The sequence below is a fragment of the Carassius auratus genome, chromosome 11 (genome assembly GCF_003368295.1).
Source record: "Carassius auratus strain Wakin chromosome 11, ASM336829v1, whole genome shotgun sequence".
NCBI classification, from domain to species: Eukaryota; Metazoa; Chordata; class Actinopteri; order Cypriniformes; family Cyprinidae; genus Carassius; species Carassius auratus.
The window spans coordinates 9150203-9175940 of NC_039253.1; the positions used below are offsets into that span (position 1 = coordinate 9150203).

At 37.6% G+C, this 25738-nt stretch overlaps 1 protein-coding gene across 10 annotated transcripts in view; it reads right to left on the reverse strand.

The window, feature by feature from the left end:
- Window positions 1-23842, reverse strand: part of LOC113110953 (protein ECT2-like) — a 29345-nt gene extending 5503 nt beyond the window's left edge. The window contains exons 1-26 of one of the 10 annotated variants that reach the window (XM_026275269.1): window positions 23585-23841; window positions 22758-23279; window positions 22074-22255; window positions 21826-21905; window positions 19886-19981; window positions 18417-18599; window positions 17418-17507; window positions 17218-17328; window positions 15791-15864; window positions 14477-14607; window positions 14147-14262; window positions 13816-13878; window positions 13128-13350; window positions 12777-12908; window positions 12113-12237; window positions 10616-10735; window positions 10482-10550; window positions 10257-10367; window positions 9946-10042; window positions 9632-9713; window positions 9430-9508; window positions 8244-8363; window positions 4278-4416; window positions 1913-2067; window positions 1193-1300; window positions 934-1074 (exon numbers count right to left, since the gene is read on the reverse strand). In XM_026275269.1, coding sequence (XP_026131054.1) covers window positions 934-1074; window positions 1193-1300; window positions 1913-2067; window positions 4278-4416; window positions 8244-8363; window positions 9430-9508; window positions 9632-9713; window positions 9946-10042; window positions 10257-10367; window positions 10482-10550; window positions 10616-10735; window positions 12113-12237; window positions 12777-12908; window positions 13128-13350; window positions 13816-13878; window positions 14147-14262; window positions 14477-14607; window positions 15791-15864; window positions 17218-17328; window positions 17418-17507; window positions 18417-18599; window positions 19886-19981; window positions 21826-21905; window positions 22074-22206 — 2778 coding nt within the window. In that variant the 5' untranslated portion in view covers window positions 22207-22255; window positions 22758-23279; window positions 23585-23841. Of the gene's footprint in view, window positions 1-933; window positions 1075-1192; window positions 1301-1912; window positions 2068-4277; window positions 4417-8243; window positions 8364-9429; window positions 9509-9631; window positions 9714-9945; window positions 10043-10256; window positions 10368-10481; window positions 10551-10615; window positions 10736-12112; window positions 12238-12776; window positions 12909-13127; window positions 13351-13815; window positions 13879-14146; window positions 14263-14476; window positions 14608-15790; window positions 15865-17217; window positions 17329-17417; window positions 17508-18416; window positions 18600-19885; window positions 19982-21825; window positions 21906-22073; window positions 22308-22757 lie in introns of all 10 variants that reach the window. The other 9 variants (XM_026275271.1, XM_026275270.1, XM_026275268.1 and 6 more) reach the window with 9 other exon arrangements.
- Window positions 23843-25738: the final 1896 nt, after the last annotated feature.

The following is a 25738-nucleotide window of genomic DNA, read 5'->3' on the forward strand; positions in this document are numbered from 1 at the left end:
TCCTCTGAGAGGGAAATGCAAGCCAGCTGATTTTGCAAGTAATACTCCAAAAGGTAGAAAATAAGATTAAATGTGCATTTTGACTGTATGAGAGATCGGAATTCATGCAAATGCCGGTTTAGACCAAGTGTGATGTGAGTGAATGACAGAAGTAAATATTTAAACAATTTTTGAGACAAAATTATTCTTTACAATTCAATGAATACAGTCATCGTTCTATGGGGCGGGTGGGGGTATAAAAGATGGATCATTGTAGTTAAATATTTTGTGGCTAACACCAAAAGTTAAATTTTCCACAAAAAAAAAGGTTTTCAGTGGAAACAATGCACTCCCTTTGGACCTAAATGTTCATACTCTTACTGTTTTTACTGTATTTTTAAATCAATTAAATGCAGCCTTGGTTAAAATCAAAAAGTAAATGTTACTTATCCCAAACTTTTGAATGGTATTACACCATTTCTTTCAGTTATCAATACCAGTCACATTTCAATACCATTTGTTATTATGTACCAGTTCATGTTTTCTAAATTTTCCACATTACTTATTTTTTTAATCAGATTTAATTGTATACATAATAAATTAAAATCAAACAGCTATATATATATATATATGTAAAAGACCAAAATAGCAATATTTTACTAAAAACATTAAATATAAAAAGATGGTGTCCAATCACAGCCATGCTGCTATTCAGAACAGCACTCTTGCTCATGTAACACTTCTATAAAAAGTTGATTGAAAATGGCCACTCTGCTCCACGCCAGCAGAAACACACACACCAAAAAAAGAGAAATTAAAACCTCACCCTCATGTCACTTGTAAACCTGTCAAACTCAGACTTCTTCAGTTTATTCAAAGAGTGTACTGCACCCTGAAGGAGCACACAGACACATCCCGTATCATTGTGTGGTGAAAATGTGTGTGTAGACTCACAGCCAGTGTGGAGCTGCTGGACATTCGGCCCATGTGATCGCCATCTGGGCCAGGACTCTTGTCATCTGGGGTCCCATTGGCTAAAAAGGCCCTCTGGAGAACACGCTTGGGGGTTTTAGTGAAAGAAAATGCTCTTGTGACCTAAAACACAAATGTACACAATTTGCCTGCGTTTTCTACTTTATGATGTCATTTTCAAAAAAGTGTCCTGAACGTTGACATCAAGACCAAATCAATACTTTCAAGTTCCTCTCTCTACCTTCTTTGATGTTTTTTTGAAGGCCCTGGACGCTCGGCTGAGCGTGCTGTCCATGTCCTTTGTGTTCACTTGGACGGAGTCAGGATCGGCGCTCTGAATGAGATCCTCCTGTTTAAAATATGGGGAAATTAAATAAATACACAGCGATACTTCTGGTCTGTCAAAATGCACAGAGAAGCGTCACTGTTCAGCCTTCCAAACAGCTGGGGCTTCTTGATATTCACAGGAGCAGAGAGCGAGTGCAGCTACATTTCACGCCGGTGACGTGTGGGTAGGTTGCCACCTTATGGCCGCTGGGAAAACCGCAGGTCAGGCCGAAATGCATTTAGCCACAGGGTTTGGTCTGGATGTTTGATTATAAAGGGAAATACATGCATCTGTCTGCCAGCGCCAATTACATGTGCCGTTTCAGAAGGCCTGGGCGGGAACTGCGGTTCTGCAGCATGAAGATAAAGATGTCTACCTCTTAAGTGTAAAGTTCAAGTACAATTCCACTCTTAATTACATTAATCTGCCTCCCAGTTTAACCACACAGGAGCATCTAATAGGATTAGCAAACACCAAAAGGCCCACACGAACCTCTTAATTTATAGCCACAATAAAAAGAAAGCAGAGCTAATGAAATAAATAATTGAGTTCTGTTCCAGACCTGAGGGGGATGATCTGAGGAGGAAGTGGCTATGTTTTTATGTGTGTGTGTGTGTGTGTGTGTCCGCTCACCGCATCAGCTCGGCAAATCGTGTTGGCCACTTGACGACAGAGAGTTTTGAGCCAGGCAGATTTGAGCGTGTCTTCGGCCGTCAGCTGGAAACTGAACAACAGGTTCTCCTGTTCTGTAGGAGGACGTACCACCAGGGCAAAAGCGTTCTGACACTCTGAGAGAGAGATAAACATGTGAGGTGTGAGGTCAGGGATGTGACCTGAAACTAAGGCCTAAATCTAAGTCCAAAGGCAAAAAATAAAAATAAACTGGTGGAGTTTGTAATATACAGTCAACTGGCCACTCATAAAATTATGCTCTACATGACCTTACCGTTTCAAATCCATGTTTTGTTATCGTCCTCTCATGGATTATTTTCTGATAATGACCAGCTGGCTATATATTAACACTTACATTTGGTTTGTGCAGAAACGGTAATCAAATTAAATGAAATGTCTTCTTAAAGAATATAATACAAACATAAAAATGCCTATTTATGGTTAAACTTTTTTGGTTAGAATTTATAGAAGAAAAAAAAAAAGTTTAAAAATGTTATTATCCACCAATCCTATATGAAGTAAAACTGTATTAATATTTACTTATACAAATGTTGATTGGTTCAACATTCACAGGTTGTCTTGAATGTGTCGTGTTTCCAAGTGAAACAATATTCAATAGGAAACAATGTAGGGCAGGAGTTCGTTCCATCCACATTTGATCATATTTAAGTGCACTACAGGGAAATTAGTTGATTTGAAACATGAAATGGGTTCCAGTGCAAGGAGCTGCACAGATCTGAATCAGAGATAAATTTCCAGGCTTCAGAATGTGATCTTCATCAATAATGTGCTATTATAGCGTGAAAAATTATTGCCTTCCTGTGTCTTTAGCTCATCAAAATCCAGTAAAGCAGGTCTGAGTGCTATATTAAATATGCACAATGATTCTGCGGACAATATAAAATCATTCTGTGAATATTGCTAGCTAAGATATTATGGGCTTTTATGTGGCCATTGAATTTGGAAGACTAAGGAATCAGATTGGTTTTGTGATTCTTTCATTATCTTATTTGGCGTGAAAGTGGAAAGCCAGACGATTTAATAGCATATCAGCTCAAGACAATAACAAAAACCCTGCTGGACCTGTAAGTTTCATTCATTTCTGTGAATCGATTTCAAAGAGTCAAATCAAAAGTCTTGTTCAATGATATGTTTCCATTTTCATTCAAAATTCATTTCGTATGCTTTAATAAAACTACATAAAGGTAAATATTGCAGTTTATAATTATAGATTGCAACATGACGTGTAAAAATGTAATGCGATTTTTAAGACTTGTCATTTTTAAGCTGTTTAAACAAAAATACAATTCCTAAACTAGACTGAAAAGGCTTGAAAATTAAATAAAAAAAAATAAAAAAAAGTAGCTCTTCAATTTACAGTAAAAAGCTGTATTTTTCATTAACAGATATAATTTTGAAATAAAAACCTACTGAAATAATCCGTTTTGTGCCTTTATAATTACTGCTACACCTACCAAAACGCAGATGGAAATGAGAAAACCACATGAAGAATCAGAGCTATAATAATATTATTAGTGCACAGGGTGCACAAGTGTCATGCATAACAATTCACAACACCATAATTATAACACACAATGCTAAAATCATGTAATAAATATTAATTTTAACAACAGATGTAACAAATGCACAAAACGGACTAAAAAAAGAAATTGGGTTATTTCAATGAAAAACCATCCAATGCTTTTTCAAAGGAATTCTGGTAATGCCAATTAAATTTTTGTTCCCCCACTGTAAATAATAAAATGACTTCTTATGTTTCAATTATAAATATTGTAAATGTAACAATATTTCATTAAATTATTGTTGCCGCTCCCAAATATGGTAAGGAGCATAACATTTCCGTCACACGCTTGAGGTATTCAACCAATCACAACACATTGGATAGCTGGCCAATCAGAGCTCACCGCACTTTTCAGAACGATGAGCTTCTTAAATAAATTTCAGAAAGGCAGGGCAGAGAGGAGCAACAATAGTATACTGTATGTGGAAAATAATGTGTTTTTATAACCTTACACCATGTAAGCACATTGCAGTTCACAAAAAATACAAAATGTTATTTTAAGCGTCGTCATATGACCTCTTTAACCAATTAACAGGTTTTTACCATGGCATTTTTACAGTCTTTTACCTTTAAAATAGTGTTAGAACTTTCTTACTGCGTATCCTGGCCAGCTCTACAGTGAAGTGACACACTTTATACATAAACAGACTTCACCTCCCTCTCCAGGGTACTAATTCAGAACACAAAACTAAAATATGCACGAGTGCACTTGGTGGGATGCAGTAAGCCATGTGGTCCACTCACCTTCTGTGTCTTGGATGTCAAGGACTCTTCTGATCTGGGACAGAGGCATCAAGGCTATGTGTTTGAGATGGGCGGGCGGCCGTGTCTGACCCAGCGGACTCCGGAACGTGGTTATCACCTTGTGTCTCTTCCTTGCGATCTGTATATGAAACAGAAGAAGGAAAAAGCACATACACATTAAACACTTAATACATGCAGCTTTCTTCATAATGCAGGAACGTAAAATGTTCTCTCCTGTACTCTGGTGGAGCAGTGGGGAGACCTTCAGATGCTTTAGTGGAGCCAAAATATGTAATGCATATTGGGGTGACATATGCATGCAGAGGATTTCCTAAAATGAATAATTGATCACTCGGAGTCTTCTCTTCTCCCTTTTCTCATTACCAGGCCAGAACCAGCATTGGGCAAAGACGACCACAGCCACGTGCCGGCACATTCTAGCAACCTCCAAAGTGCTTAAACGCATCCCCTCTCTAATTGGGGAACAGGCCAGAGAGTTGAGTCAGCAAGCACAGATTGCACACGCATAAATTATTCACTTCTTTTTCCTTCAACGGTACCACTTGCCTATTAACTGAACAAACAATTGTTGAGGTTGCCGAAAATTTGGAGAAGACGACAAAAGCAAAATTTAAAAAAAGAGATGTCCACTCAGGTCTATGACAAAGGGTAAAAAATAAATAAAACACACCAAAACTTTGAAATCTAATTTAAATACATTAGCTAGTTTCTCAGACAGGAAATATTAAAAAATGTTCATAGATTTACCAAAGTCATAACATTTTCCTGACATGTTGCATACTCGCAAACATTATAAAGTATTTTACAAATATTAATAATTTAATCATTAATTTTTTTGGGGTTATACTTGGTGCAGACCTGCCAACATCGGAAATTAGTTCTGAGTACCATCAGTGTGGTGAGCGTGGCAGGCGGGTGGTGGTTTGGTGGAGTGGGGGTAAACAATTTACTGTTTTTTATGATATATATATATCATACTGTATAGGGCTGAACTATATATCGTTATCGTATCTATATCTAGATGTGAACTTTCAAGATATTTATATCGAAAAAAGCAACGATATAGACGATATAGATTTCCCCTCTCCGCGCTCGCCCTGCATACAACTCTGGCAGTCACAACAAACATCAGTTTTACGAGTCCCCTTGAATGCACCGCTAAAGCCAGTGCGCCCACACTACCAGTGGGAACTATATTGTGAGAGGGGGGCGGCATTTCCATGGTGACGCGTCATTGCGAATTATAATGGAAAGGATTATTATTACCTCTTCCATAGACATCAGTGTGTATTTAACAAACTCTAAATGTATTGTTTTTTAGTACTTATGTGAATTTATTTGTTTGAAAACTAAAATAAACAGTATGTGGTTGAAAACACTGAAAAGTTGTGATATATGACAGCTCTGAGTAGGGCTGTCACTTTTAGTTCGAAAATCGATTGCACAATCGATCGGACAAACCAAAAAAAGTTTTCCAAAATGAAAATAGGGAATCAATTTTAACCAAATATGTACACTATTAATTTAAAATAATTAAACAATTAAAAAAAAAAATAGATGTAACAAAACTCACAAACAAGCAGAAAAAGAAAAGGAAATCCGAAAGTGCAGAATGCCTTCCGAGAGCTAGACAGAAAATACCAGCAATTTTAAGCTCCTGTAAGACCCAATGACGTCGAAAGCGACCTCTTCGTCTGGCGCGAATGATTTCAATGTTAGTCAATGTAAAGACACGTTTACGCACGTCTGGAGGTCTCGCGGCGCAGTAGACGAGTTATGAAAAGGACAATTGCAAGCTGAGAGCAACCGGCTTTTGTGGTGGAAATTGGCAGTAATACCCCCACCTTGCGCAGCTGAGTGTCCCTGGGACATCAGTGCGGTCGGAGCGCATATTCTCGACATACAGTGAATAAAAAATGCTCTGCTCTGGACCCCGAAAATGTTGACTTGTTTTCCTGTCCAATAAATTTTTAATGGCCTTATTTTGCACCTTTTTGAGCATTACAATATGCCTGCCTAGTGTCGGTTACGTTCAATAAAAAACACACATTCTCAAGTCCATTTAAAGTTTCATTTTTTTAACAGTTTTTTTTAAATGGATTGAATCCTTGTTAAAAATAATCTTGGAGATTTTTGAATTGCCTAAATCATAAATGCAGCCTGGTTGAAGCCTGCAGTGATGTTTTTCTTTTGTTATGGCAGCCGTCCCCTCTGCATATGTATTTCTTCGAGAATGTTGCACTCATGACAATGAATAAGAAATATTGCTGACTTGTGCATTTCCAGCGCTCTTTACGTTCGTCTGTTATTTGACGTTGAAAAAGGAAACTTTTTTTTTTTTTTGACATGGAAAATCGATTTTACAATTGATTCAATGAACACTTATGTCATAAAAATCGAAAACGATTTTTTCACAAAAGTGACCGCACTAGCTCTGAGCGCGCCTGTCTTTGGCCGTCCCCCCAGCCCCCCCTGTTCCAACGTCTATGCACACTGTACAGAGACAGCGGATAAATTAGAAAGAAAGAAATAAGTGTGTGAGATAATGCGCCCGGTGGCAGTGCAGAATCTGACTTGGTGCCAAAACATAATTCATCTTCCATAATTTGGAAGTGTTTTGGATTCAGAAAAGACGATGTAAACCAGAGTGACATGTTGTGCAGGTCGTGCTTAGCAAAAGAACACGTAGTCATATCGTATCGATATCTGGCATGAAAATCGAGATATGAAATTTTGTCCATATCGTTCAGCCCTACTACACTATATATCTTGGTATTTTGTATTTGGAGTAAACAAAGTGAATGCAAGCATGTAGGCATACAGTATATTATGTGCAAAATCAAATTACTTTGTAACACTGAAAATATATATATTTTTTGTTTTTATATTGCAAAGCAGAAGTTAAAAGTTACTAAACTAAAAATTAAAGTAATAAAAAGCACAGACTAATTGACTAAAAAACGCCATTTTGATTACCCCATTACATATCATACAAATACACTTACTTGTAGGGTTAAAATTCTACTTATGTCACATTTATTGTCCGACTACAAATATTTCAGAAAGAATATTTATATAGTATATATATATAGTAGTCAGAGTTACTGCGCTCCCATTTCAATGAGCTGTCTTTTTGGCGCTCTCGTTCTAAATGAAGTCTGTGTAGTTTAGCTGAGAAACACTAAAGCAAGAACTCATGCACTTCTGACAGCAAAATGGAAATATTTCCATGGCTTTTTTAACATTTACACATGGAGAAAATACCTGTAAAATGCAAGTTACACATTAAGGAAAACCGCACATCTCAAACACATTAAACAGTGTGCTCTGTCAGTCTTACATGGTGTTTGGGTTTTATTTTATTTTTTTATAGAAAATACTTTACGTTGGAGGAATAGGCAAAATATTAAAAAGGTGCAGGACTAAAACAAAAAACGTAACATAACCTAGATCATTTTAAATAGCCAAAAAGTATTTTAATGAAAGAAAACATGATTATCACTGATGGGGTGTATTCAAATAGCTGTCAATTAATTATTTTTTTTTTTATTAAAATGTAAACTGAAATGACTGGAAAGATCCAGATACATAAACAAAAATAAATGCTAAATGTCAATTAATAGCTCCAAAAAACCAACTGTGCATAGCTCCAAAGTGCAGTCAATCTGATACTTGACATTCACTTAAATGAAATCAATTTAATCATTTATTCAAATGCAATGTGGGTGTAATAATAACAAATATGGAGAAACGCTAGCTAGCTCATAAGGCTCATAATACCTCATAAGGCTTTCATTAATCTAACACCATAAACAAGACCAGAAATCAAGATTAATGTCTTTCATATAGCGGCACTGCTTTGGGGAACCTGATGGAGCATTTGCATTATGAAGAAGTGATGGGTGGAGGGTTATGGTGCTGTGACAAAGAAAGACTGAGCTTTACCTCCAAACAGTCGTTGAACAGAAAGAGTGTGACATGTTCTCCCCGATCGCAGGGTTTGTCTCCCAGAGCAATGGTCTCCACCCTGTGAACCAGACTCCGGTGTGACGACAACAGATTGGCCTGCAGGCGCACACAAACATACAAAAATAAATAAATAAATAAATAAGTTTCCATCCTGCAAAACATTTGCAAGCTTTTCAGCAAATGAATTAATTATAAGTGACTGGTGTGCAGAAGTTTGTTCTACCAAACACTACGGCCGATAAACACGCTGCATTTCCCGTCCCTGAGCCTGCAGGTTCCTCAGAGTGCTGTTCCTGGATCAGACTCCGTTGTGTCCATGCAGCTTCAGTTCCCATGAGCTACAAAAGCCAAACTGATCCAGGAAAAGCACTCCCAACTGCATGCTCTTATTGGTTTGGCAGCCCCGTCTCTAGACGCAGCTGTTCTCTGACAGGAGACAACATGAGCTGACTCACTCGGATCCATTTAGTATTGAGAGAAAGTTTCAGACAGCACGTCTGCATCTCTCATTGCAGAGAAAAGAGGAACTGCAGCCAACAATACAGTGTCACACTTTACCATTTACTGTGAAAAAGCCACATTTGTAGCATTTAGACAAGGTTTCTAGCAGCAAAAACAAGTCAAGTTAGTTTTATATGACTATTTAAAACCTGTCTGTTTCTGCTACTGTAGCTTTAAAATGTGAAATATACCTTTAAACAGACTTTGATCTCGGTCCTATGATTGGTTTCAAAATTTTGAATAATAAATGGGTATCAGGGTGAAAATGGACCGTGATGCGTTATGGTTCTGACTATGATGATTTGTGAATGACCCGTTTTCATGGTCGGGCTGGACTGGCGAGGGAGATTTGCTTGGTGAATGTTGAAGCATGCTTACATCATACTATTTAAAAAGGGCACGAAAAATTCCATTGGTCATAATATAGTCACTTCAGATCTTTTGGTTGAGGCGTAGAAATGATGTGAGGTTATTTGAGAGCTGTGACGACTTTCAGAATATAACGTCTTTTATTGCAATTTGTTGGCTCAAAGACTTGGAAGATTGCACTGCTTGTGTAAAGGCAAGTAAATGACAGAACTGGGTGAAGGATTTCTTTGAACTCGACTGAGATGTGTGTAAATGCAAGACATTTCTAGAGAAGTGAAGACTAATTACTCACAGGGCAGCCGTCCACCTCATAAACAACATCAAAAATCTGCTTCTGTCCCTCGGTCTTCCTTTTATCTTCATTTATGTGGCTGTGAGAATTAAAAGAGAGCGGAACTTAAAGAAATCTTTGTATTAACGTCAGTTTTAGCACTATTTCAGCTAAAGCGGAAAATACATTTTCGGCCGAATCTTTTATTTTAAGGAAAACTTACGTCATCACTTCTTTGAGAGACTCGATGGCCTTTTCCAGGGTCACTTTATCAGGGTTGTCATCTGATGTGTGTTTCTTTATATCTATAAAGAACAAAATTCACTGTAATCGGGTTCTTTCATCAGCATACAGAGGTGAAGTATAACAAACCTGCATTAGTTTTCAGACAGATTTTTTTAACGTAATGGGAAAACATTCATTTTTAAAACCGAATCGAACAAACTCCAAAGTATCTTTTTTCAACTATTGAAATCATCTGGATTCAGACAGATTTACTGAATTAGAAACAGCTCCAAGCTGTTTTATGTGAATTACCATTCAACAGGAGGGCAACACTCGGCAGTCTCTGCACAGGACGAATCAAAAGCTCAACAAGAGTCTGACGGCCACACTCAGGTTTAGACTGATTAATCTGGTTAACAAAATGAAAAAAAAAGATGTGAATAAACGGCATTCACAAAAAAATGCCCATACAAACCCACTCAAATACAGAGCAGAGACTTTTTCGTTTACGGTTAGCTCAAAAAAAGAGGTCAAGCTTCCATTAATTTGGCTATTTCTGGCCAATATATCAGTTTCTATATAAAACCGAAGCCTTTATGCACACTAAAAGGAGAAGATGGTACCTTGAGGAACGCATGAAACCTCGGCTTCTGTCTCTCGCATCTGACTATAGTCTCTTTGCTCATCTCAAAGAAGTTGACAAACGGCGGGTAGGCCTTCACCAGCTCTCTAGACTGAAAGAGAATTTGAAAAAATAAAGAGCGATCACAAAAGCTGCCGCTCAGTCTCTGACGGCGCTGCGAGCTTCACGCCGGAGGAGGTCGAGTTCAAAGCGTCATCACACTCACATATTTCAGGATAATGTCTCCTACGCTTCTCTCTTCAGACCAGTTCATCACCAACTCCTCGAGATCCGCCTGTCGAAGCACATACATCAGCCAACGCTGCCTTTACTCAGCGTTTCGGAAAGATTATTGCCTACCTTTATTCTCATGTGCACTTCGTAGATGTCTGGAATACTGCCGAAGATGGTCTTGATCTCTTCCTGAGCTAGAATGGGGCCGCCCACCTGCCCCTCTTTATCCAGGGGGTATTTGAAGAGCTGGGGGGGTGATGAACAAAGGAAATTAGATCACTAAGCAAGAATGGAGCCAGAGACTCTGACCAGTGGTGCAGGACTCGACAGCAGAGGTCTGCATTCCTGCGGGATCACTAAAGGACCTGATTAGATTTGTTGCGGCGCAGAATTAAACCTCTGATTTGTAGGCATGGGAGGATGCTACTTCCAAGAGATATCAGCCAAAGCAGACAGTTTGATAGTAGAGTGGAATGGTAGTTTTTAGTATTTTTATGGAATGGTAGTTTTTAAGTATTACATCACCTTTAGAAACTACCCACAAAAGCTGGGACTGGTACGATTTTTTTTATGTTTTTGAAAGAGGTCTCTTATGTTCACCGAGGCTGCATTTATTTGATCAAAAATAATCAAAACCGTAATATTGTGATTTTTTTATATGATCTATTTTAATTTATATATACACTTAAAAATGCCATTTATTCCTGGGATGAAAAAAGTTTAATTTATCCAATCAAAGCAGCCATTTGTCCAATATTTAGTATGATGCATCCTTAAAATTATTCTAATATGATTCTAACTATCCCTTATGAAACTGTAACAATGTTTATTTGAATTTTGTGTGTGTGTGTGTGTGTGTGTGTGTATGTATATATATATATATATATATATATATATATATATATATATATATATATATATATATATATATATATATACATACATACATACACACACACACAGTGGGTCCTCTGCCGAAGAAATTAAGGGTCTGTCATTTTTATTGTAGGTTTATTTTAACGTATAAAGACAGAATACCATCCAGAAATTTATTTGCATTTCAGTGATTAAAAAGTATTTGATCCCCTACCAACCAGTTAGAATTCTGGCTCCCACACACTGGTTATGTGCCCATCTAGAACACATTAGTCTTGCCACTATTTATTTATTTAATTTTTTTTTTAAGTTTAATAATCTAAACTGTTGAGAACATTCAAAATGCAAACAAAGTACAGTTCTGCAGGAGTGGAAACTGGGAAAGTCAGTCTCGTACAGACCTCTATTTGACAGCTACTCCATAAACTTAATGAAGATCCAGTGGACCACAATGGAAAGGTCAGGCTATTCAGTATTGCCTGATGATCTGACTGTTCAGTGAAATTTGCTGGGCTCTGATTGCGGGCATATGATGTGGCATTTACTATGCAAGCAGACACAGAAGTATGCGTGTGCGTTCGCATGAGCTCCAAATGTAGGGGTACAAAGCAAAGCTCAAATGTCCATGGCACTGGTGTCCAAATCTAATTCATTTTCCCCCTTACTGGTCAGAAGCACTGGTTCAGTTTGATAGGGCCAGAAGGAGAAAGAGAACACGTAAGACACACACACACACAGAACACAAACCTGCAGGACCGTGGCCAGGATATCAACGTAGTTGCTTTCTGTTTGGTAGAGCTCCTTGGAGACCTGCCAGCGCGCTGACTGTTTAGGAAGGGCGGGAGTTGAGCTTTTGGGAAGTTTGGCATTCTCTGAAACGCATAAGCAGAGATGAGCAGCTGTAAATCACACACTGTTACTTCTTATCCTCAGATAGGTTTCATCCCTTTTCTCAAAAAATCTGCTCGAAAATCTGATAGAAAAAAATGAAATTGTAATATAAATCTCATGTGTTAAATTGTGCAAGGTTTCACGAACAAAGTATTGATAGAGGAATATAAAAAGCAATGTTCCATGTTAAAAAAAAATATATGAAAAAAATGTAATCAATCAATCAGAGCACATGGTAAAGAGTAAAATGCACTGATGGCATCAGTTAATCTTCATTCATTTCTGTTTTAAGACAAAAATCATATGCATGTTTAGTAAAGGTGATTCAATTCAATTAAGCTATTTTTTTTTTGTTAATGTGTTTTTGTTAAGTAAATGAACTATTTTCTGTGGTTATTCACATTATTCCATAAATGAAATATAATTTAAAAAATAACTAACTTTTTACATTTAGTAAAAAGACTATGTTAATGGCATAGATGAATGTTTGTATACATCCTAAACCCTGGGCTAAAGTTACCATGAATGTCCCCTGTCTGGTCTGTTTCCTTTCTGTACACAGGAGTGCTGATACGCTGCAGTAGCCTCTCTTTCTCTGATCTACTCTGTCTGGCACTCCTCCGTCTACCGCTGCTCCTCCTGCGCTTGCGTTCTGAAAGACAGCGGCCTCACTCATCTAAAACACACTCTGACTGGGATCACCCTGGACCTCAGAGATCAACGTCTGGAGAGCTTTGGAACACTCTCACACAATTTTGAATTTTTTTTTTTTTTTACATTCTTCTGCTTGTTTGTCTAACCCATGGAAGTCACGGGGTGTTTTATATTATTTGGTTTCTAGTCACACGTCATATCAGCTCATTCGTTTCACCTCCGCTGGCTTTGCAGGTGTCAGGTGTGTTGGAGATGTCCAGCAGGGAGCCCATGGAGAGGGAGTGTTCAGCTGAGGGTCTTTTGCGCGGTGGGAAGGGAGAAATCTCGGCCTCCTTGGTGAGCTGAGCCAAAGTTTCTCTAAGACGGCGACGCTTCCGGCCACTGTTGGGTGTCGTGATAGACAGCAGAGACACAGCCTTCTTCATCGCAGGACTCTCAGGCTGAGAGGAAGACACAGTGACAACAGATATGAGTGCAGCGCTTTTTAAGAAGCTGTTTAATCAATTACATTTCTTTACTAAATCTGGACCGTATTCAGAAGACCAGCTACTGAAAAAAAAAAAACACTTTATTCCTATGAGTGAGCAAATTACGCAGGAAACTAATCTGACATTAAAACTTTCCTTTTATTTTCGTATTTAATTCTTTAAAACCTTTTACTTGGTTTAAACTTGCAAAAAATCTTCTTTCGTGCTCAACAGAAGAAAAACTCACACAGGTTAAGTAAATGACAATATTCATTCCTGGCAGAATGATCCCTTTTACGAAACGCATCATGGGATACTTTTTAAACCATACTTAAAGAATAAGGTCCACAATTTTTTCATTTTTAACTTTAATTAAAACTTAAGTTTTGCATTATTATGCAGAAAAAAAGTTAAATATAATTTTGAACTTTTTAGTACCTTTTCATAAGAGTACATGGTTTCCCCAGCACGGGCGTCCATTTGTATACTGCCCCAAAACCACTGCAGAAAGACACAGAATGAGAAATAAATTACATTCATTTAAAATACTTCATCTGAACCTTTTATTAACGCCTTTAAATAAACACTGATGCATTCATGATCGTAACTCAGCTGAGATGTGCCAAAAAAAGACTCCCACTCCTCACAAGCTAACGTACTACAGACAGGAAGCGGTGTAAAATAACAGTGGGTTTTTAAACACTATTATTAAGGACCTGCACAAAGCCCAGTGTGTGTGTGCTTGTGAGACTTTAAGTCAAGTTCATACCTCCTGCTTCACTACATAGAGTCTTTTGGAGGGAGTAAAAGGTAGTTCTTTAATGGAGTTCTCCTCAACTACCAAGTGGGTGCATCTTTCATCACCCACCGCCTGGAACCGTCCACCTGGACAAAACAAGCAGTACATGCTCTTTAAAAAGCAGAAGTCAGGGGTCATTTGCTTTAAGAGAGAAGGTCTAACAATAAAATACAGAAGTAGTATATCCTGAGGTCAACATCTCAGATGAATAAGAGTGAAAGGTTTTGCTTAATCGAGAATTATTTCAAAGGATGAAAGTATGTTTGAAAAAAAAGACACTGATAGATTAGAGTTCAATACCATGTTTCTGCGTCCTCTCCTCCATGTTGCTTCTCTCTTCTTCAGAGAAGCCCAGAAAGCTCAGCACGCAATCCTGGAATGGAGGGACTTTAAACACGGTGCGGAATTCCTCGTTGCCTGCATGGAAGTTACTAAAGCAAAATAAAACAAAAATTATCAGACATACCACAAGAGCAATCTTAAAATCTAAAGACGGCTTCATGTTCACAGATGCATGTATACTTATATAGCGTAATATTATTATTGTTAATTAATTAGCCAATTTTATTAACAGTTAATATTAGTTTATATCTGCATTCATAATATTAAGATGTGCTGTTTGCAAATTAAATTATTGGATCAATTTAATCATTACTGTTTTTAAGTAAGAACAAATTACTGAAAATACTAATTATGCATAACAATTGTTTTCTCTAATGATGTTAGATGTAGAAACATAACTTTGATGGCTCTAAAAAATTATTTTGTAAAAGTTGGTGGTGGACCCGCTGGAAAAATGCTTCCCAAACTTTTTGACTCCAGTACCAGCCTTTGCCCAAGACAAGATTGACAATATTAGCGCTGCCAATATGTACCTTTAGTACATTTGTTGAAATAAAAATAAACTAAAAAGGGGGGTCCAGTTAATTTTAGACATCTTAAACAATTTTAGTAATTAAACATTTTAAAAATAATTTATTTTCATTTTGACTTATAGATTCTCCTATGGAAGTCAGGTTGCATTTGAAAAGTCCTGGCAAAAAACCATAACCAAATAGATATCTGGCTTTTTCAGGGTTTCTGCAAGTTTTAAGATTTAAAGAACTTGGTAAAAGCAAGTAAAGAAACTGAAGAAATAAATTAAAGGGAACATTATACGTCATTATGTTCTCTAAATGTGAATGTCTAGGGAGCACACAATGAACTGTATATTAACAACATAAGTTTGAAAATACAACTTCCAATTTTTCCCCTACAGAATAGTGTGCGCTGATGCAGCATGGACAATGACAGCAGAAACAAGGACAGTACATGATCAATTTTGATTTCAAATTGAATAAATCTGTCTCCATTAAGTCTGGTGAGCGCAGAGGGGGTGAGAATGAAAGAACAATCCCTTCAGTCAACATCCAGCCAACGGTGGCAGGTCATTAATGTGAAAGGTCAGGTTCAGTGTTCAATAGATGTGTAGAAAATGTCACAACCCGTTGGAAGTGGGGAGGCGCGCGCACCAGCAGCTGTTGGACATTACAGCCTCATCATTCACACTGTGAGCGGGATTGACGCAAGAGAGATTTTTATGCCTCACACACACACACACACACACTCTCTTACATGTCATCTCTGTGCTCCCATGCCTTGTGTATCCACTCAGGGGTGAGGATGGGTGTGCCCATGCAGACTGCCAGCTGAAAGCAAAAAAAGAGAAAAGAAAGCAGTGAATAGCATCTGGAGGGACGAGATCCTCTCACCAAAGCCTGGTGCATGCATTATGCATGAGACTAATGAATGATTCAGCCCAATTCAGCACACTGTGAGGAGAGATACATGAGAACGGTTTTAATCAAACCCTCTCTAAATAACACAGACACGTCAGCTGCAGACAGTAGACCGTGTTACGGAGAGCACACCTGGGGTTGGAGGAACCACCAGGAAACAGTCATCACTGACTAAAAGACAAAAGACTCTTCAGCTAGACTGATTTTGAAGAATTGATATATTATTAATGAGAAAATGAAGGTCAATCATTTAACAGCTTTCTTCAAACACAAGACTGCAAAGGTTTCTGGGATTCAAAAAAGCGAGATGGAAGTGACCAAACTCTACTGAAGCGGCCTGGTCGAGGTCTTTTTAGTATAGGGTTTAATATTTAAAAACATACATTCACATAATTGCATGCCAATATTACAGAAATGTATATAGACTATGTTTTAAGAATTTTTCTATTTCATTAATATATTTGAAAATGTCATTTAATCCTATGACTTTTCAGCATCATTACTCTAGTCTTCAGGGTCACATGATCCTTTAGGAATCGGTTTAATACGCTGCTTTACTACTTGAGAAACATTTATTATTATCTGCGCTGAAAACAGATGTGTTGCTTCATATTTTTGAGCCTTGAACCACGATGCTCGCAATGAACGTTATGAACGCATTTACAGTCACACTTGATTTCATGCATCCTTGCTGAATAAAAGTTTTTATTTCCAGTAAGATTAATAAATAAATAAACTTACTAACCCCTAAACTTTTAAACAGTACAAGCTCCCATGCTACAAGGACCTCAAACTAAACTCAGGACATCAGAATGTTCCATCAAGAGTTCCTTAAACTGCTTTCCATCCACAACATCAAAAACCACATTGGTGTATTGCATGCACATATACTGTCCTTACACTTATGCATATATATTTCGCTCTCCTGTGGAGCACAGAGTGAAGTCTTTAACTCATCTTTTACACTGGTGGATACGGTGGGGTAAATAAGTGATTTGATCTGATTTGTGGCAGCATACATTTGTATTTATGAATTTAGCAGACACTTTTATCCAAAGCAACTTACAGTGCATTCAGGCTATACATATATTTTTTTGTTTTATTATCAGTATGCGTGTTCCCTGGGAATTGAACCCATGACCTTTTGCGCTGCCAACGCAATGCTCTACCATTGAGCCACAGGAACACAGCATATTAAAATACTATATATAGTATATATAGTAAGGATGATATATATATACGTGTGGATGTGGTGGTACATACCCTGTACTTTTCACCATGTGTTGAACGGGCGATGAGGTGTGTGACTTTAGTACTGTCAAAGTCTTTTCGGATGATGCCACCCATGTGATGGACAAGATTTACCAGGGTAACCTGAAGAAAAGCAGTTAATTAGAGCAAGTAACCTGACATTGATACTATGGGCTGTTTTTGATTCAGACGAGTGGACATGCAGAACTCACCACTTCATCTTTTTTACGAAATCCGGTGAAGCAGAGAGACAAGTTGAGCATGGTCATAGAGTAGAGAGGCCTGGAGGAGAACGGCAGAGGCTACGGACGAGGACACGGAGAATACCATTAATATGCATCAAATCAGAGCACAAAAATGGGGATGCGCATAAAAAATTAAAATCACCTGAAAAACAACATATCACAAAAAAACACACACCAGAGGACAGGTAGGTTTATCAATCAAAACAGAAGGTCATCTGCATTTAGAAGTCTTAAAGGTACAGTTGCAACCAACGTTCCAACAACCAATGTTGCCTCTCAGCAGATACTTATAGTTTTAATTATTTATTTGGTTTATTATATAGTTTTCTCTTATTATATAGCATTGTTTACACAATTAACACTGATAATTAGAACTAGTATTAATAATATAATAAATAACAATAATAACTGAGCACCAAATCAGCATCACCAAATCAATGAACAAAACAAAAAATTATACACAAAAATATATTAATACATAAACACTGTTATTCATGAAACATGTATACATTTAGTGTGTGTGAGTGTGTATGAATACTGTGTGACTTTGTACTGTGGCAGCTATGTTGAGCACCGCTAGATTTAACAATAATAAGACAAGCCTTCATTTCTCACTGGTTTGGAGTTTGTGTAGACATATCTATATTCTAGTGTTCGTCCGACTTAATCTTTCTGTCTGGTACCAATCGCTAGCCAGCCAAGTGTTCGTTTCACTTTGGAATATCTGAGGGAGTCAAGCAGACACTCCTGTGTGATAAGCCAGCAACATTTTTCAGGCTTTACAGGAGCAATCAAAGCTGCTTACGAATCCGTTTCGGTTGGAAAAATAACTTTATTTCAACAGGCTTTTACTCAACCCGTGACGGCATAGTAGTATCAAACTATTTCACTGCCTCAGGAGAAAAAAAACCCTGCGTGATGGCTGTGATTCTGTGTGTGCTGGCGCAGTATTATTTCAGATTTTACCTCTCCCTTGCTGGCGCAGTGCATCACGGCAGGAGGCCCCAGGATACGGTTGTCATTCTTGTACAGGAAGCTGTATTCGGGAGCCTGGAAGTCTTTCAACACAAACACCGTCTCGAACTCGCAGTTCTCGCCGTCACCAAAATCTCTGACATTGTCAGTTTTGATATAGGGGGTGTTTATATCCTAACAGGGATGAAGAGAAATTCATAACTACCATAAAGAGGACAATGGGAATATCAGGAAACACATTAGCTGGACTGTGACTCGAATTTCTCTCCTTTCAGAGATCTCTCTTTTGGTAAAAGGGATCTCAGAGATGTTAAAGGGTTCTGACAGATGATACGCTGGAGAAAGACAGCAGTCATCTGTCAAATGTGGATGTAGCATGTACAAACACAAGTGTCAGTTGAGGACGGTTCACACAGGACAGTTAGACGATACAGGATCAAATTAATCCCATTGTATCTGCCAATATCAGATATTTACTTGTACATGCTCATTTCTGCCAATTACTGTGTCTTATTTTCTTTGCCATTATCAATCACTCACTTATATGGAAGCCTGTGTCCACGATTGAATAAAAAAAGAGTTTATATCACGCAATTATGAGAAAATTATTATGGGATAATTAAAAATGTGTTTACTTTTTATTCAGTGGCAGAAATGTTCTGAAGCCAATCAAAATTAGAACATTTTACATTTATTAAATATTTAAAATGTTATGTTTGTAATTTATAGAAATTAATCCTTCTATTTGGTTAAGAACACATTAAATTGATCAAAAGAGACAGTAAAGACATTTATAAGGTTACAAAAGATTTTTCTTTAAAATAAATGCTGGGGGGGGGTTCTATAATTTTCTATTTGAATTAAATTATTTTCCACAAAATTAAGCAGCAAAGCTATTTTCAACATTAATGAGAAATGTTTCTTATGCAGCAAATCAGCATATCAGACTGATTTCTGAAGAGTCATGTGACAAATTATAAATTATAGTAATTATATGTTACAATACTACTTTTTTAACTGCATTTTAATCAGTTCGAAAGAATACGTCCGCTGTGAACAGCCCGTGAAGTTTTTTTTAAGGGAACTGAAGGGAGATGTTAGTGCAGAAATTTCCATTATTCCTGTCATTTGATTATAATTGCCATTTAAATGACTATTCCGTGACTTACCTGCATGTGAAAATAAAGATAAAAAAAATTAACAAGAAACTAAAGCCGTGCTGATTACATAACTGATTGAAATACGGTTACGGTAATTGTAATTCAATGGATTAAAGGCCACCTGCTGGACAAACACAGAACACATTGTTAGAAAACACTGTTAGAATTTAGTCCAGACCACCAGTGTGAGTGAGCTTGATATTAAACAGCACAGTGCCACATCGAATCCCCCCTTAATAACCATGCTGCCAATCCCCCAGTGCTCTCAAGCATGCAAAGATTCCAGGTGCCGAGACGTACCATATTGACTATAGATTTTATCAATTTCTCACACGCCTCTGTGCCCGGCTGCCCTTCTTTAATCTTTACCACCGGGACTTCCATTATTGTGATGGCCTGTAAAAATGAAGAATTGATGTCAACCTGGCAACCCAAAGCTGATAAATTTCCCAGGCAGGAGGGCCTTACAACCTGTCAGAACCGTGATGAGAACTTCAAACAAATGTCAAGAAAAGTCCAGGAGGAAGTTCTGCTATGTTAAGTTGCGTAAGAGCAGGGAGAACAGATTACTAAAAGCAGCAGCTACATCTGAAGTCTTCTCACATCATGTCAAGGGCAACGAGAGGAGACTTTCAGGAACATCCCCATCCTCCCCTGAACACTACATGTGAAGTTTTCATCCCGAATCCACACACATTTATCCTCATTTAACAAGCTCTGAACCTAAATGCCCCATCACTGAGCTGCGTTCCCTCCAAACGCAACTGTCGGAGCAAACCAAGGAACATTCATAACCTTTCTTTCGTCAGTTTACTCTAAACAGCCACATACCACATGTCAGTGTAAGAATGTGGAGTAAAATGTTCATCAGCATCGAATCCAGTTCAGAACCAGAGAACACGGTCCTCAAAAGCTGCTGTTCTACTGACACACTTGGCCGAATTCTGCATCTGTCCTGGACTCAAACAGCTCAATCAGATATTTCACAAAATGAAACAAAGACCTACTGAATGTCTACTTTAATCATAAAAACACACAAAGCATAATAATATTTATTTTCTTCTTTTTTTTTGTGACAAGTGACATTTCATCATAAGGAGGAGCGCAATTCAATGATTTATCACTGCATGCCAAAAACAAATAAATGAATAAAAAATGGCAAAACAATTCCTTTGTCATACTAGGCACATATGGAAATATCTTTAATTAGAATTTGGCCACCATTCGCAGGTGCTATAGAAGAAATACATTAGTGTCAAATTTTGGAGACACAAGGAGCTCTTTTTTTTTGGGGGGGGGGGGGGGGGGGGGGTTATTAGGCAAACATGCATTAAACTGATCAAAAGTAAAGACAGTACAGACAAAGAAAGTTATTCTTTTGAACTTTCTATTCATTAAAGAAAAAAAAAATTTCCACAAAATATTATAATTGTTCAATATTAATATTAATATGTAATCACCAAATTAGCTTATTAGAGTGATTTTTGAGGAATTATGGGACACTCAAGACTGGAGTAATCATACAGAAAATGCAGCTTTGCGTCACATGAATAAAATATATTTTAAAATATTTCAAACAGAAAACAATTACTTTTAAATGTAAAATCTCACAATTATGTTTTCACTGTTTTTATCAAATAAATGTAGCCTTGGTGAGCATAAGAGTCATATTTCAAAAACATTTTAACAATTGTGCTGACCCCAAACTTTTAAACGATAGTGTACATGCAAACATGTCACCGCATATATCCGCAGATATTCAGGTGAACTTTACTCAGTAAAGGACAGAAGCTTTTATCATTTAAACTACTGTTTTTTTATTTTTTTTTTAAAGCCATGTCAGCAGCCAGATTTCTGGCTTCAAGGCAAAAAGTCATACAATTATCAAGCCGCCAAGATATTTAAGGTTAATTTTAATTCCATTTTAATTTTATTTTAAGAACACGCAAGCAAGAAGACACAAAGATACTCTAGACCTCCTTAAAATTCAGTTAAGGCAAATGGAAGGTTTGCATTTGAATCTTTTTTGTACTAAGCTGACCAACACAAAATGACTTCCTTCCTGTTAGCAAACTGATTACTTTTAATCAGATTAGAAGATTTTGAAACTTTTCTACTCCGGCTGAACTCACAATGAACTTGAAATACTTCAGAAGGGTCTGATATGTAATTTAACCTCAATAATGTAGCTGTTCTTTATAAAGCTCAATCTATATAAACTCAACTCTCTTCTTTGGTACCTGAAGAGCTTTATCAAGTTCTGCGATGTTGCCGGCCTCCCCCACCAACACCAGTCTCGTCTCAACTTTGGGCAGTACATCTGAAGAGAAGAAAAAGACCACAGGCAAAGGTGAATCTCTATGGAAATAGACTAAATAGAGTGGGAGAAAATAACCTCTTTTGTCATGTTTGTGCTCAGTAAAACGGTCCACCCTATGGAAACGTCAGCTGACACGAAGTTGATCGAGATGGAGAGCGGTTCTCTTACCCTCTGACTCGTCTGCGTGTAGACCCATGAAAAATTGCTCCTTTGAGGTCTCGGCCATCCGGGAGTCGTATACGGAGGAGTCCACCAGCAGGCTGCGGCCCGGCCCTAAAGTAACTATGCTGCTGTCAGCCATGGCACTGTGACGAGGGGTGGCGACCCAGTCCTGTCCAGAATATCAAAATCTGGAGGAGTGAACAAGGGCGGCACAGAAATAACAGACAAACAGTTGAGTTCCTAAAAAGGAATGATGAAGGTTAAAGGGAGGAGAAAATCAATATATATATATATACACACACACACACACACACACACCAAAATCTGTCAAAACTTACTTCTTAAGATCTTTAAAAAAAAAAAAAAAACTATAAATGCAGCTAAATTACAGTAAGCACCATTGCATGAATAAAATGCAGTTGCAGCTCATTAGCGACCAAAAGAGTAAACAAAACATTAAATATGTCCATATGTATGGATTGAAATGTTAACATTTGAACAGGTAACGAAAAAAAGCATTGCATATAAAGATCTGTCAGGTTTTTACAGAGCAATGCGGTGACAGGCTGATTGGCAGCTGCTGCAGTGCACTATGGGCTCGCGCAAAAGCTAGCCAACTTCTAAACAAAATAAAATCTTTCCAACAGAGTCTTGTATTTCTAATTAAGCAGATGCATGATGGAAACTTACCGTATGTGGATGGGATACGTCCAGATATATGCTGGAAAGGTTTTGATTAATGAAGAAACACTAAGAGTCCAGTTTAGCAATCTGGGTTTATGTTAGCCGAACTATCGATTAAAACTAAAGCGTAGGCACATGAACTACGCTCTCCTCGCAATGACAGAAAAAGTTTATCTAAAGTGCAAAATAAAACGATTAAGTTAGGAAAATACGTTTTGATAGAATAGTAAGCCCATTGTATACGCTCTTTTGATAGGGTGGTTCCGTTCAGCTCACTCACTGAATTCAAAAAAGCATGCAAACATGAGAGCCCAACGCCGATTGGCTGAGAGTGACGAGCTCGGCGGAAGTTCTCAGGCGATGCCTCTGATTGGCTGATGAATTCAAACGACGACGCATGGCACCATAGACATAAGCTGTGTCTCATTTAGAAGGCCACGTCCTCTGGAGGTCGCATCCTCTGGAGGTCGAATCCTCTCTAGGATGCGTATATGGAGTGTCCTTCACCCTGGGATTAAACGAGACGGCCTTCGTAGGACAGACGGAAAACGAAACAGGAAGTATCACGTTGCTATGCCAACACATAACGTCGTTGCGCTCTCACACTTGTTTAAGAAAAAAATTTAAGGAAATTATTTCTAAATCTGGAAAGTAATTTGAAAAGAAAATGTTTTTATTTAATGTAATACAAGGGTTAAATAATAATTATTTCTCGCCCTGCTAGCGAAGTACTGTTAAACTGTTAAAAAAAAAAAAATCACTAAACACTTGTAATCATGTTTACCACACTTGTAATTCAACTTTTAAAAAATGAAGAACTTTAAAGTACTTACATTTAAACACCACATCGCTTGTGTGTAGATCTGCCGCCGCCATTTTTTCAAATAAACAACGGTTATTTATGGCGACGCAAGGGATTGTGGGTTATTTGTAGCAGCGAAGGATACACCTCATGTATCCTTCGAATTCCTGTGAAAAAAGGTCGCATTCGAAGGTCTCATTCGGAGTGTGCTACTTGCTTTTCTGAAATGAGACAACCACGATGACGTATGCAGCCTTCGAATTCGACCTTCGGAGGGCGCAACCTTCTAAATGAGACACAGCTATATAAATACCTAGACGCCTCATTGGCCGCTTTAAGCCGTTACCGCGATACGTCAACGCGTCCGCCATGTTAGTGAGGGCAAGACTGCCTTAAAACAAATTAAAGTAAAGGGGGGAGCTGCGGTTTTTACTGAATAAAAACACCATAACGTTCTCACTTACCAACCAATTTCAGAGGTTAAAAAAGAGTTTAAAAAAAAACTTTGCCTCCAGTTGTTTAGTAAGGTTCGGAAAATTATTAATTGAAAGCTCACATTTGTCTCACTTGATGATTTCGTTGATTTTTTCGGTTTACAAATCTGTTAATTTATTATAACTGTGACATATTCATGTAATGTAATGTAATGTACATTACATTATATTTAGTTGTTTTATTTCTTTCTTTGCTGTTCAATCACAACATTTTTCTTTCTTTTTTTTCTCTCTTTCTTGTGTCTCAGGTCAGAACACAGCCCATTCCCTTTGAAGTACTGGGATAAAACCTGAATAATACATCTTTAAACACTAATAATTTACTATCGTTGAGAAAATATAATAAAACAAGTAAATACAAATCACACACTTGAAGTCTACTTTTCATTTTGATAGCACTTTAGCCTACAGAAGAATACAACAAATGATAACATGTAGCTGATGAGGCTATGGATCCAGTGAAAATGAAAATATGCACGGATACAGTGCACAGTAGAAATATAGTAAAAGTGATATGTTATATTAAAAAGTATATGTAGTACAACTTAAAGTAAAGTGAATAATATGAAAAGCGAGTACAACGGTACAATAACATATATGATATATAATAGATTTATTAAATTCTATGTATAATATGAATAATAAGAAATAACTGAACAACAATAGGTTAATAATAGCAAGAAGAATATGTAATATAAAGGGTGGAATAATACAGAATAGATAAAAATGAAGAATAAATTAATAGTAAAATAAAGAGTAAAATAAAAGAAATTGAAATGTAATTTGAAATTGAAATGACACAACTAATGACACAACACAAAAATATTGTGGACATGAGTTCCAAATTGTGTTTAATTAATGAGCTCAAGTATAATATATACATGTACTCACACACACACACACACACACACACACACACACACACACACACACACACATATATATATATATATATATATATATATATATATATATATATAATAGAAAATCCTCTGATTCAATCTCAGCTCAAGAATCACATTTTATTTAAGTTTTCAGTTCTGTCTTTCTCTAAACATTAATTCCCCGCAGCTTCCCTCAAGATTTTCTTTTTTATTCAATTAATGAGTCAAATAATGTAAAATACTTGACGATGCTTGACATTTTGTTCTATAATGCATATTAAACACACTCAAGCAGAAAACACACATTTTGAAACAGTGGTTTGTTTTTCCATGTATGTTGGGCGGCACTTTGAAGCCTGTTCGCGACTCTATTGATTCTGATCGGCACTTCGGAGCCTGTTCGCGACTCTGTTGATTCAGATCAGCACTTCGGAGTTTGTTCGCGACTCTGTTGATTCAGATCGTGACTTCGGAGCCTGTTCGCGACTCTGTTGATTCAGATCGGCACTTCGGAGCCTGTTCGCGACTCTGTTGATTCAGATCGGCACTTCGGAGCCTGTTCGCGACTCGGTTGATTCAGATCGGCACTTCGGAACCTGTTCGCGACTCGGTTGATTCAGATCGGCACTTCGGAGCCTGTTCGCGACTCGGTTGATTCGGATCGGCACTTCGGAGCCTGTTCGCGACTCTGTTGATTCAGATCGGCACTTCGGAGCCTGTTCGCGACTCGGTTGATTCAGATCGGGACTTCGGAGCCTTTTCGCTACTCGGTTGATTCAGATCGGCACTTCGGGGTCTGTTCGCGAC